This window comes from Solanum tuberosum, unplaced genomic scaffold (genome assembly GCF_000226075.1).
Source record: "Solanum tuberosum cultivar DM 1-3 516 R44 unplaced genomic scaffold, SolTub_3.0 scf00633, whole genome shotgun sequence".
Lineage (NCBI taxonomy): Eukaryota > Viridiplantae > Streptophyta > Magnoliopsida > Solanales > Solanaceae > Solanum > Solanum tuberosum.
Window position 1 is genome coordinate 19,313 of NW_006239553.1, and position 12,304 is coordinate 31,616.

General features: G+C 32.4%; 2 protein-coding genes across 2 annotated transcripts; both read left to right on the forward strand.

Moving 5' to 3' along the window:
• The first annotated feature begins 5,111 nt into the window (after positions 1–5,111).
• Positions 5,112–7,113, forward strand: LOC102587697 (cytochrome P450 CYP82D47-like). The gene is made up of 2 exons (XM_006366375.2): positions 5,112–6,270; positions 6,358–7,113. The coding sequence occupies exons 1-2, from the start codon at positions 5,332–5,334 to the stop codon at positions 6,979–6,981; spliced, it is 1,563 nt and encodes a 520-aa protein (XP_006366437.1). The 5' UTR covers positions 5,112–5,331; the 3' UTR covers positions 6,982–7,113.
• Positions 7,114–7,808: 695 nt separating this feature from the next.
• LOC102597531 (cytochrome P450 82A3-like) lies at positions 7,809–9,426 on the forward strand. Its single transcript, XM_006366408.2, has 2 exons — positions 7,809–8,721; positions 8,803–9,426. Exons 1-2 carry the CDS (start codon positions 7,810–7,812, stop codon positions 9,424–9,426), a joined length of 1,536 nt encoding a protein of 511 aa, XP_006366470.1. The 5' UTR covers position 7,809.
• Positions 9,427–12,304: the final 2,878 nt, after the last annotated feature.

Sequence of the window (12,304 nt, forward strand, 5' to 3'; positions counted from 1 at the left end):
ATATTATGGAATTTGAGAAGTTATTGAAATTTTTATATGATTTTAAAAATATTTTAAATTCATAACTATATATTTCAATGTACAAGATTTTGATAAAATAAAATCTTTAAAGTTAAATTATAATGTTTTTGAAATTTAAATTATTAAAACATATATAATGATTTTATAGAAAAAATAATATCATATAAAATTAAATGAAAAGGATAATAAATTCAACTTTTACCATGATAAGGTTGAAAAATATTATTTAAGGGGAAGGAGGTGGGGCCCACTTGTATATTTTATATAGTAAGTATTGGACATTTGTAATGATTTAATTGAAACAATGGTAGTAAATCCTAGACTCTTCTAATATATAGTAATATATTGATGAAATTATGTCTCTATCTATATATAATGAATTATGTTTTTTTAAGATAAAGTTTTAGCGTGTGATGAAATTAACTGTCACGTGGCAAACATTCGCTGGCTCTTCTCTTTTTTAATTTTCTTTTGTATTTCTGCTTTTTAAAAAGAGTCCCTAGATGAAATTACTAGTAATTAACAATGACTAGGCCAAGACAAGAAAAATAAAAAACATCAAGAATATTTATTTTATTGATAAGTAATTGAAAATAAATGATATAAGAATTTACAGGATTAGTACTTATATTTAAAAATATGTTGGATTATTTATTCCTCCACAAAGACAAATCTAATAGGATAAATAACTTTATACATCAATAAAAACGTGTTTTGTACACTTTTACAAGACTTCACCAATTGTTATATTGTGTTCTTTCTCTTAGATAAATCAATCTCACTATCTTTTATCAATAAGCATATATGATATTATTATCGTGTCGCTTGGAGATGATAGACTTTAGCCAAAAGCAAGGAATTGGTGGAATTTTTTCCTTTCTTTTAATGGCCATGACTAGTTATTCTTCCCATCTTTTAGCTAGTGTCCAATTAACTAAATTGAATCATTCAATGTTTACAAAAAGATCAACATCTTTCTTTTTCCTTTTTTTCTTGACACGCATGAAAAGATTGACGGATCAATAATAATGTTTACGCAACTTGGTTTGATTCACAAAATATATTGTACAATTATTATGTTCAAACGTCTATTTACTTATCGAAGAAATTTGATTTATAAAGAACAGATTTCGTGTAAATTTTTAGACAAACTTCAAAATCACAAAACTTTTTAAAAAATAAATAAATAATACAATTAAATGTCTTTTTCTAGCGCATGATATACAAGATAAGAGAACCTTTAATGAAATTGAAAGCGTGCACTTAAATAATGCACATTGAAGCTTGACATTTATAGATTTAAAAGCTTATACTAAAATTTCAAATATAGTATTGCTTCATATTTGATATAAATTTGGAGAGAGTCTTGGAGCAACGAAAATATCAAGTGGTGTAGCTTTAAGGTTAGTCATACCAAAGCTCTCAGTCACGGCAATTGGTTCATCAGATGGCCTTTTAATTTCAAACGCATGTAACACGTTAGCCAAAGTCAAGTGCAACAACACAAGTGCTGAAGAAATCCCCGGACAAATTCTTCTTCCAACGCTAAATGAAATCAATTCGAAAATTATTTCCCTTTATATCTACTCCTTTATGAGTCGTTAAAAATCTCTCTGGCTTGAATAAATCAGGTTCTAGCCAAACAGTTGGATTCTGCTAAATCTTCCAAAAGTTGAACAATACTCGAGTACCTTTTGGAATATTGTAGCCACCAATAGTGCAATCTTCCATGGATTCATGAGGTGTTGAGAGTGGTGCAGGTGGATATAAACGTAACGATTCTTTAGTAATAGCTTGAAGAGATAGAACAATTTTTTTATATGTGACTCGTTAACTAGTGTATTTTTTCCAACTTGAATGTCTAGTTCTTCTTTGGCCTTTTGCATTACATGAGGGTTGTTAACAAAGAGAGAGTTCATTTTAGTGCTACAACTGTGGTGTCAGATCCTCCTGCTAGCATAGCCTTCCAAAATATTAAGAGTAAAAACTTGAGAAGAAGAAAAAGGAATTAGACCAAAAAAAAATAAAAAACTGGTAAACATTATAATGTCATTTTAAAATGAAATATTGAAAGTAAGCCACGAGGAATGGCAAGTACTTCTTCATCTTTAGCCAGATGTTTTTGGTTCGAATCCCCCTGAATATAGAGTTGCGTTTGTTAGGGAGCGCTTTATCCCTCAATAATGTGGGACCTCCTGATCCCAATTTAATCGGATTGCAGGGCTGCAATGTGGGTACTGGACACGGAGAAAAAAATAATAATATTGAAAGTACTTTAATTAAAATAGCCTTACCAAGCATGTAGATTTTATAATAGTACCAACATCAAAACCATCAAGATCTTCATCTATAGCATCTTCAAAAAGGGACAACATTATATCCATAAAATCTTGATGGTAGTAAAGCAATCTTGGGCTATCGTCCTATCGTTCACCACCAAAACTTGATGGGCTCCAAATTTTACTGTGAAAATTGGGCCATATTTGTCTGCCATGAGCCCAAATGTATTGTGAGGCAGATTAGATCCACTGAAAAGATGAAGATGGCCAATTACAGGCCCGGATCCAGCAACTTTAGGGGGTGTTCTGCTGTTAATGTTGCCTTTTTTGTTACTAAAAATCCCAAAAGGCATGTAAATGAAATAGAGAAAAATAATAAATGTAGTAACATAAGTAATGGCAAGAGAGAAATCCATGGCTTAAGGAAATTAGAGGGAGAATGCTTAATTAGATGACTGATTAATTATGATCAAGATTATGTGTTATGTATGATGGAAAATATAACTAGAGTCCTTAATCTCTCCACGTGAAATTACATTGAATTTGATATATCAACTAATCAAATGTTTCAGTACTTAAGAAAAATTTAAAGCATTGTTGGTACGCTAGAGAAAATGACAGCAAAGGCGTGGAAAATAACTTAGGGGTCGTTTGCAGGGGCAGCTCGACAGTGTTAAAAAAAAGACATGTGCCTTAGGCCCCCAAATTTAAGGGGCCTCATTTTTAATAATAATAGGTTATAAGTTATTATTTTTTAAAGGCGGAATGACCTGAAAGACCTGAAAGACCCTTATACTTGACTCCGTTTGTCACCTAGACCCTTCTACTCACGACTTTGCCAACTGAACACTTAAAGTTATTAAAAAACATTATTTTAAACCCCTTTGACCGTTGACTAAGCTTATGTGGTGTTTTTTGCTGAATTAGATCAAGAGAGTGGTTACACGCGTTTAAAAGCAAGTGAAGACAACTATTTTAAAAAAAATTTAAAAATAATTAAAAGAAAAATATAACAATTAAAAAAAAAACCCTTTCCCAATATGCTATACGTTTCTTCTTCTTCCTCCTCATAATCCCACTCAACCCCCACCATCACCACACACACATCTTCTTCAATCTCTTCCAATACTCTTACCCACAATTCTTCCTCTTCTCATATGCTACCTATCATTTGAGAGTTCTATAATGATTGAGAAAAAAATATTTATTAAGATTTGGATAAAAGAGAGGGGAGGAAAAGAGGTTCTAAATTGTGAAATAGATGCGGATTTTAGATGGGTTTTTGAAAGACATATTTGAGATTCTTTCTAAATGTAAGACAATTTTATTAAGAGCATTTTTGAAGAGTTTTCTATAATGACCCATTTTTTGTCTCCTTCTCTTCTTTCTCTCATCCTCCATTTGAGTCACTTTATTTCTCATCACCATTAAAATAGCAAAATTTATAATAAAAAACATAACAAAGCTTTGCTTATCTCTAATTCTTCTTCAACTTAAAAAATTCTCTAGAAAAGAAAAAAAATGAATGATTAGTAGCAAAATAGATGGAAAATATGGGAAGAGAAGAAAAAATGGAAAGAAATCAAGAAAGATAGGATTTTGGAAATTAGTTTGAAATTTCTTTTAAAAAAATATTATTTGTAATAAAAAAAATGATGTGGCAATATATTTCTAATGTGGATAGTGAGGTGTTATCTGCATCAGTGCGATTGGGAGACACACATGATCAGATAGGTTTAAAATACTATATTTTAATAACTTTAAGTGTTCAATTGGCAAAATGTGAGTAGAAGGATTCAGGTGACAAACGGAGTCAAGTACAAGGGTCTCCCAGGTCATTTCGCCTTTTTTTAACAAATATTAAATATTATTTGTAGAAAAAGTAAATTTTTCATGAAAAATGAAGGAATATTAGAAGAAATTTGACATATTTGGAGTACTATATCTCATGAAAAAATAATTTAAAACAAGAATGGTTATATTATCAATTGAAAACTAGAAGAAATCAATTATATAAAAGTTATTAACAATTTAAGTTTAAGGCCCCGTTTGATTTTTGCTTTAGGCCATTAATATGCTTGAGCCGTCCCTAGTCGTTTGGTTGCTAGTTAAAGTCAGTTAGGTATTAGTAATATAAGAATTAGTTATAAGTATGAAAAAAATTATGTTGGGAGCATCACCTCTGAACGACCATGCAGAGCGCAATCCGAATTTAGTCATGCGAATTCCCGAGAAACCAAAAAGCATTCTGTTCGATTTTGTTTGTATTCAGTGTTTCATTTCAATTTGAAGTTTGAAAATTTAGTTTTTTATTTTTAAAAAAAAGTTCTCCTCAAGAAATGTCAATAATTATTTTCAAATAAAATACAGTACTAGCTCACTAGCTCACCAACTTCATGTCGTAACGCGTACAAAAGTGTACCATTTGGCATGTGTATGATTTTGTTACCCTCTCTACGTCCACACGCCATCACTATCACCATTCCCAATGCAAATTTGTCCCTTTGTCTAATGGATATTACTCCCTCCGTCCACAATTGTTTGTCAGGGTAAGGTCATGCACACCCCTCAAGGAAAATTTAATAGAAGGTGTAATTTGACTAATATAACCCTATTATACCAAGAATACCAAAAGTCTACATAACTTTTCAATTGAACTACACTATCATTAAGGGCAGAATTGGATAAATGTGATTAATTGTTTAAATTGATAATTAATTTTGGACATCTATTTTTAGTATACCTGCCAAATAATTGTGGACGGAGGGAGTATTATTATTTCCTTAATAAGAGTTGTGCACAACTCTCCCAAAAATAGGAGAGGATCCATATATCTTTTCCACGTAAAGTTATGTCAAAATGTTAACGCTTTCATATAGATTTAATACAAGTTCATATTTACGTTCAGATTTAATGAAAACAAATAAATAAAATAGGAGTATTTTATAGGGATGAGAACAGCTCTCTATATAAGCTACGAGTGTTTTCATTTCCCCACATTAGAGAAGACGACTGATAAAGTTTATTAGCCATGGATTTCTTTCTAATTGCTGTTACATTAGCTAGCTCCTTTATTGTACTTTTCTTTCTTCACAAACAATTTTTCTCAGCTAAAAAGCAGAGTTGTAGTAGAAAGGTACCTGACGCTGCCGGAGCATGGCCTGTTATCGGCCATCTCCACCTTCTCGGTGGATCTGAATCTGATCAGCTGCCTCACAAAGTGTTGGGTCGCTTGGCAGATAAGTACGGGTCTATTTTCGGAATGAAGCTTGGAGTTCATCAGGTTGTAGTTGTGAGTGATCACAAATTAGCCAAAGAGTGCTTCACAACAAACGATTTAGCCCTAGCGAACCGGCCTAAATCCATGGCTTCAGAGATTATAGGCTACAAACACGCTATGTTTGGACTTTGTTCTTACGGTCCTTACTGGAGAGAAACAAGGAAGATTGCCACAATTGAACTTTTCTCCGCTCGGCGAATCGAGATGCTCAAACACATCAGACAATTTGAGGTAAATTCATCTGTTAAAGAGATTTATAATAATTGGGCGAAGAATAATTTAAATGCTGTTGTGAAGATGGAGATGAAGGAATGGATTGGGGATTTAGTTATGAATACTATGGGGAAAATGTTATTCGGAAAAGGGCGAAGGAGTAATGAGGACGAAGGAATAAATAAGGCTCACAAAGCAATTCGAAGATTTTTCGAATTGTTAGGAGCTTTTGTTGTGGCTGATTTTTTACCTTATTTAAGATGGCTGGACATTGGAGGCCATGAGAAAGCAATGAAGGAGGTTTCTAAAGAAATGGACTCTGTCGTTGAAGAATGGTTAACAGAACACAAAACGAAGAGAGGAATTATTAAATCTGGTGAAGCAGAAGAAGATTTCATGGATGTCATGCTTTCCATTTGTGAAGATAGAGATCTGCCTGGATTTGATGCCGATACCGCTATCAAAGCTACTTGTATGGTACGTTTCTTCTGATCAAATTACTCCGAAATTGTTTCTATATTTGATCTCGTATATGGTTCTGATTGCTGAATTTGTCTTGTTTAGGCTCTGCTATCGGCAGGTACAGACACGACGATCGTAACTCTAACATGGACTTTATCTCTACTACTCAACAACTATCAAGCACTTCAAAAGGCTCAAGATGAGCTAGACGCTCATGTTGGCAAGAACAGATGGGTCCAAGAATCGGATATAAAAAACTTAGTTTACCTTCAAGCTATTGTTAAAGAAGGATTACGTTTATATCCGGCAGCACCACTCTCAGTACCACACGAGTCGATGGAGGATTGTACTATCAGTGGGTATGATATACCAAATGGCACTCGCTTGTTAGTGAACTTATGGAAGATTCATCACGATCCTAATATATGGCCAAATCCTCACGAGTTTAAGCCAGAGAGGTTCTTGTCGACCCACAAGGATGTTGATGTAAAGGGCAATCACTTTGAGTTAATGCCATTTGGTAGTGGAAGAAGAATGTGCCCTGGAATTTCGTTAGCCCTTCAAGTTTTGCCCTTTGTAATAGCAATGTTGCTGCAGGGGTTTGACATGAAGAGGCTTTCGGATGAACCAATTGATATGAGTGAGAGCTTTGGATTGACAGTGCTCAAAGCTTCTCCACTTGAAGTTCTCCTTGCTCCGCGCTTGGCTCCCGATCTTTATGAATGAAATGATAGACAAAATGTGTGCCTCATGCCACTGTTGTTTACTACTAGTTTGTAATATTGTAATGCAAATAATAACAAAACTTCAAAATTCCTATATTTGAAATGTGATTGTAAAAGTATTTTAGCAGTCCTAATGAACAACTACACCCTTTTGTGTTTGGGCACTTATGGCCCATTATTAGCAAGATATCAAAAAGAGAGTCCTAGTCGATTTTCTCGTGTAGAAATACTGTACTTCCTCACAAATAAGACATTCGTCATTGTAGATTTACTCGATATCAAATGTTGTTCAAAATATAAATGAGAAATTGGTTCGAGAACTTGATCATGAATATTACTGTACCTAGTAATTTGAATCTACAATTTAACGTTAAAATATATGATCAACGCATTTAATAATTTAAGATACTATTAAAGAGATAGAACATGGTTTTATTTTTTTAATATATTCTGTACCTAGTGGTTGAACTTGAGGCCACAGTTGTACATACATGTTTGGCATGTGTATATATATATATTCACTTAAAATTTGTTAATTCATCCTACCTCTCAAAAAGGCCAAGTTGTACTCGTGAGTTGGACAAGATGTGATCTCACATGGGAAGATATGAATATGATTTTCCTCTATTAAATGAATCGAGCTTAACGTACACACCTTGTATAATTTTAAGAGCTATTGCGTATAAGTGAATTTATTGGGTGCGTACATAAATCAAATCTGATTAATTACCTAATTAAAATAATCTTGAAGACCATGTGATATTGTAAAATTTGTATTGTATATAAGATTCCCTAGCTCCTTTCACAAACAGAGCAGAGCAGAGAAGCGATGGATATCCTTTTGATTGTTGTTACAGTAGCTGCTAGCTCCTTTATTCTTTTCTTCTTTCTTGGCAAAACACATAGTAAAAGTAGAAGAGTAGCTGAAGCTGGCGGAGCATGGCCTATTATCGGCCATCTCCACCTTCTGGGTGGATCCGACACAGATCAATTACCTCACAAAATCATGGGGCGCATGGCAGATAAGTACGGGCCAATTTTCGGAATGAAGCTTGGAGTTCATCAGGTTGTAGTTGTTAGCGATCACAAATTAGCCAAAGAATGCTTCACAACTAACGATTTAGCCCTAGCAGGTCGGCCTAAATTAATGTCTTCAGAGATCATGGGATACAAACAAGCCTTTTTTGGACTTTGTTCTTACGGTCCTTACTGGAGAGAAACAAAGAAGATTGCCACAATTGAACTTTTCTCTACTCGCCGAATCGAGATGCTCAAACACATCAGACAATTTGAGGTAAAATCAGGTATTAAAGAGATTCATAATAATTGGGCGAAGAACATGAATTTAAATGGTGTTGTGAAGATGGAAATGAAGGAATGGATTGGGGATATAGTTATGAATACTATCCAGAAAATGTTATTCGGAAGTAGTAACGAGGAAGAAGGAATAAATTATAAGGCTCACAAAGCAATTAGGAGATATTTCGAATTGGCAGGTGCTTTTGTTGTGGCTGATTATTTACCTTATTTAAGATGGCTGGATATTGGAGGCTATGAGAAAGCAATGAAGGAGGTTTCTAAAGAGATGGACTCTGTTGTTGAAGAATGGTTAGCAGAGCACAAAACGAAGAAGATTAAATCTGGTGAAGTAGAAGATTTCATGGATGTCATGCTTTCCATTTGTGAAAACAAACATCTGCCTGCATTTGATTCCGATACTGCTATCAAAGCCACATGCATGGTACGTACGTTTCTTCATTATCTTCTAAAACCTACCTACTATTTCAAAGAAGATTGCTGAATATCATGTTGAATTTGTCAGGGTATACTATCGGCAGGTACAGACACCACAATCGTAACTTTAACATGGATTTTATGTTTACTCTTAAATAACTACGAAGCACTTCAAAAGGCTCAAGATGAGATAGACGCTCATGTTGGCAAGAACACATGGGTCCAAGAATCGGATATTAAAAACTTGGTTTATCTTCAAGCTATTGTCAAAGAAGCATTACGTTTATATCCAGCTGGACCGCTCTCTGTACCACACGAGTCAATGGAGGATTGTGTTATTGGGGGATACGATATACCAAAAGGCACTCGCTTATTAGTGAACTTATGGAAGATTCATCACGATCCTAATATATGGAAAAATCCTCACGAGTTTAAACCAGAGAGGTTCTTGACGACCCACAAGGATGTCGATGTAAGGGGCAATCACTTTGAGTTGATACCATTTGGTAGTGGAAGAAGAATGTGCCCTGGAATTTCTTTGGTCCTTCAAGTGGTGCCCTTTGTAATAGCAATGTTGCTGCAGGGGTTTGACATGAAGAGGCCTTCAGATGAACCAATTGATATGAGTGAGAGCTTTGGATTATCAGTGCTCAAAGCTTCTCCACTCGAAGTTCTCCTTGCTCCGCGCTTAGCTCCCGTTCTTTATGAATAAAATGATAAAAATATTTGTGCCTCATCCCACTGTTGTACACTACTAGCTCGTAATATTGTAGTGCAAATAATAACAGAACTTCAAAATTCCTACATTTGAAATGTGATTGTAAAAGTATCTTTGGAGCCCTTACAATGGGAATTTCAACTTGTAACTGTGACATTAGGCCTATATATTACCTTCTCAAAAGAAGTCATGAGGGTTTAGAAAGCAATTTAATAAAAGGAGAAACTACTTTGTTACATAAACATTCTTTTATCATATTTGCTAATTATCTCTATAATTTGAAATAAATATATTTTATCTTACTATTTAATAATTTCATATCAGATTTTAAGTCAGATACATGTGAATCATACTAGATAAACACTATGAGAGTGGTGAGCGAGATGGGAGGGAGGCGAAAGAGATATGAGCATGGTGAGCAAGATAAGAGAGAGGCGGACGAGATTTATCTATTATACTAGATACATGTGAATCAAACTAGATACACACTATATACAAGTATCCGGTGTGATTCACATGTATTTGGGATACCAGATATGCGAGCGAGATATATATGAGAGTGGAGAGTGAGATGGGAGAGAGACCAGCGAGATTTGTCTATACATTCATGATACATGCGAACCCATTTGGATACAATGTATATAGAAAAATTACACCTAATTTTGAGTTCGTTAACCCTAAATACATGTATTTTGATGTATTTGGACACACCAAAATCTGATAAAATCCATAATATTGCAAACTATCATATATCTAAGTAATTAACTCTTAAACTAGTGGAATTTATGTACGTTGCCTTTAAAAAAATGAACAAGCTATTGGGTGCAATTGTTGTTGGTACATTATAGGTAGGACATGAGGAAAAATGATTATTGTTTAAAGTTCGAGAGTGAAATTAATTTTTTAAATAATTTTAAAATGACAATAATATTATTTTTTATTTAAGCAAATAAGATGATTTTGTAATTTGTCTTGAAAATCTATACAATTTTTTTTGTGTTATTCGAACTAACATAATTTAATCCTTGTCCTTAATTTGAATGAGTTACAGAGCTAATGCATTTTTTTGGCTTAATACAAGGTCTTGTCATTCCCTCAACCCCACCAACAGTTGCACGATGTCTTTGTTTCTACTAACTCGTGAATTGATCGTTTTCCTTAGAAAAAACGTTTGTGTTCTGAACCTACTAATTCATGGTAGTGAATAGGAGATCCACCTTCATCTTTATTTGTTTCGATCGAAAAAATAACTCGAAGTGACATGTCAGTTAATGTATATCAAGTAATTTTGTTTTTATTTAAAAAAAATTGCAAATTGAACGAAAATATCAACCTATTTCATTAAATACTAGTCACATCGTTAGGTACTATTATGCAATTGATTTGCAAACTTAAGGTACTACTGCCTTTATTTCCACCCAGCTGGAGGAACCATTTCTGACTTGTCCTTCCCTAATTGTTTTTATTGAGCTTGTCTTCGTTTTCTCATCCGAGTAATTTTCCTAGATAGTTATTCATGTCTAAAAAATTACCTAATAATATTATTTTTGTTTGTTTTGGGACTATAATATCACTCAATTTTGAATATTTTTCTCAAAATATATTTGACACAAAAAGACATCCTTCTCTCTCATAATGAATGGCATGTCATATTATTCCATTTTTACTAATAATTAAAAAAAAACTTTTTAAATCAACCTAATATGATATACTCGGTAAAAATAACAATTACATAACGCAAAGTGAACATTTTTAAACAAACACATATTTATTTTTTGTTATTATGATTAACACTAATTATTTGTTCTAAATCATTTTTCAAATCATTCATTCTTTAAGTTGTTATAGAATGCGCAAGGTGAATATTAAAAGCAAGTAAAAGTAAAGAAAAAAAAGTGATGTTAAAGAACAATTTTCACGTACTCAAAAAAAAATCAAAAGCATTATATTAACGTTATCTTTTTACGGATTTTTTTCTAGCAACTATTCCCTATGTCCATTTTTATTTATTCATTACACTATAAATAACTATTCATTTGTTACTTGTTTATTTTAGAAAATCAAATGATAATTTATTACTTAATTCCTAATTCACTGTTATTATTAATTATAGTCATTTGTCAATGCTTTTTTTAAATATAAATTTATTATTTTCAAAGATTGATATAGTAAAATTATCTTTATTATTATATCAAATTAATACAGGACAAGTACAGATGTAAAGATGGATGGAAGGTGTAGAAACTAAATTTCTCAGTTAAAAAAAAATTATTTTAAAAAATGAATAATATGATATGACATTCCATTAAAACTGTGCACTTTGCATATTCTTTAAGAAATTAATGAATGAATGAATTGAGAAATGATTTTAGAAAAATAATTAATGTTTAATGTAATAATAGAATAAAAAATGCTTATATCTTAATATGCTAAAGTAAAAAAATGATAAATGATAAATGATAAATAGTCAAGATTTTTTTTTACTGAATATAACATATGTGACATGGCATCTCAATAGAAGAGAGAATAATGTTTTTTCTTTGTCAAGTATATTTGAGGAAAATATGCAAAGTTGGGTGATATTGTAGTCCTAAAACAAACATAAGTGATATTACTCGGTAATTTCTCAAACACGACTATCTAGGGAAATTACTCTCTCTTTTGACTACTAATAAATCTAATATTTGAGTTTTTTTTTTTTTTATATATATATATATATATATATATTAAGATTTAAAAAATATAAAACTATCAATTATAGGAGATCATGTACATTCTTTTTTTTCTTCAAATTATCAACTCATGGTTATCTTTAAAAATGGTGTTTAGTTTAATTTGAATTACAATACTTCATTAGGATTTAGTAAGGTAA

Coding starts and splice junctions, on each gene's coding strand:
- LOC102587697 (XM_006366375.2), top strand. CDS start 5,332: ATGGATTTCTTTCTAATTGCTGTTACATTAGCTAGCTCCTTTATTGTA. Junction 6,271..6,357: donor CTATCAAAGCTACTTGTATG/GTACGTTTCTTC, acceptor TGTCTTGTTTAG/GCTCTGCTATCGGCAGGTAC.
- LOC102597531 (XM_006366408.2), top strand. CDS start 7,810: ATGGATATCCTTTTGATTGTTGTTACAGTAGCTGCTAGCTCCTTTATT. Junction 8,722..8,802: donor CTATCAAAGCCACATGCATG/GTACGTACGTTT, acceptor TGAATTTGTCAG/GGTATACTATCGGCAGGTAC.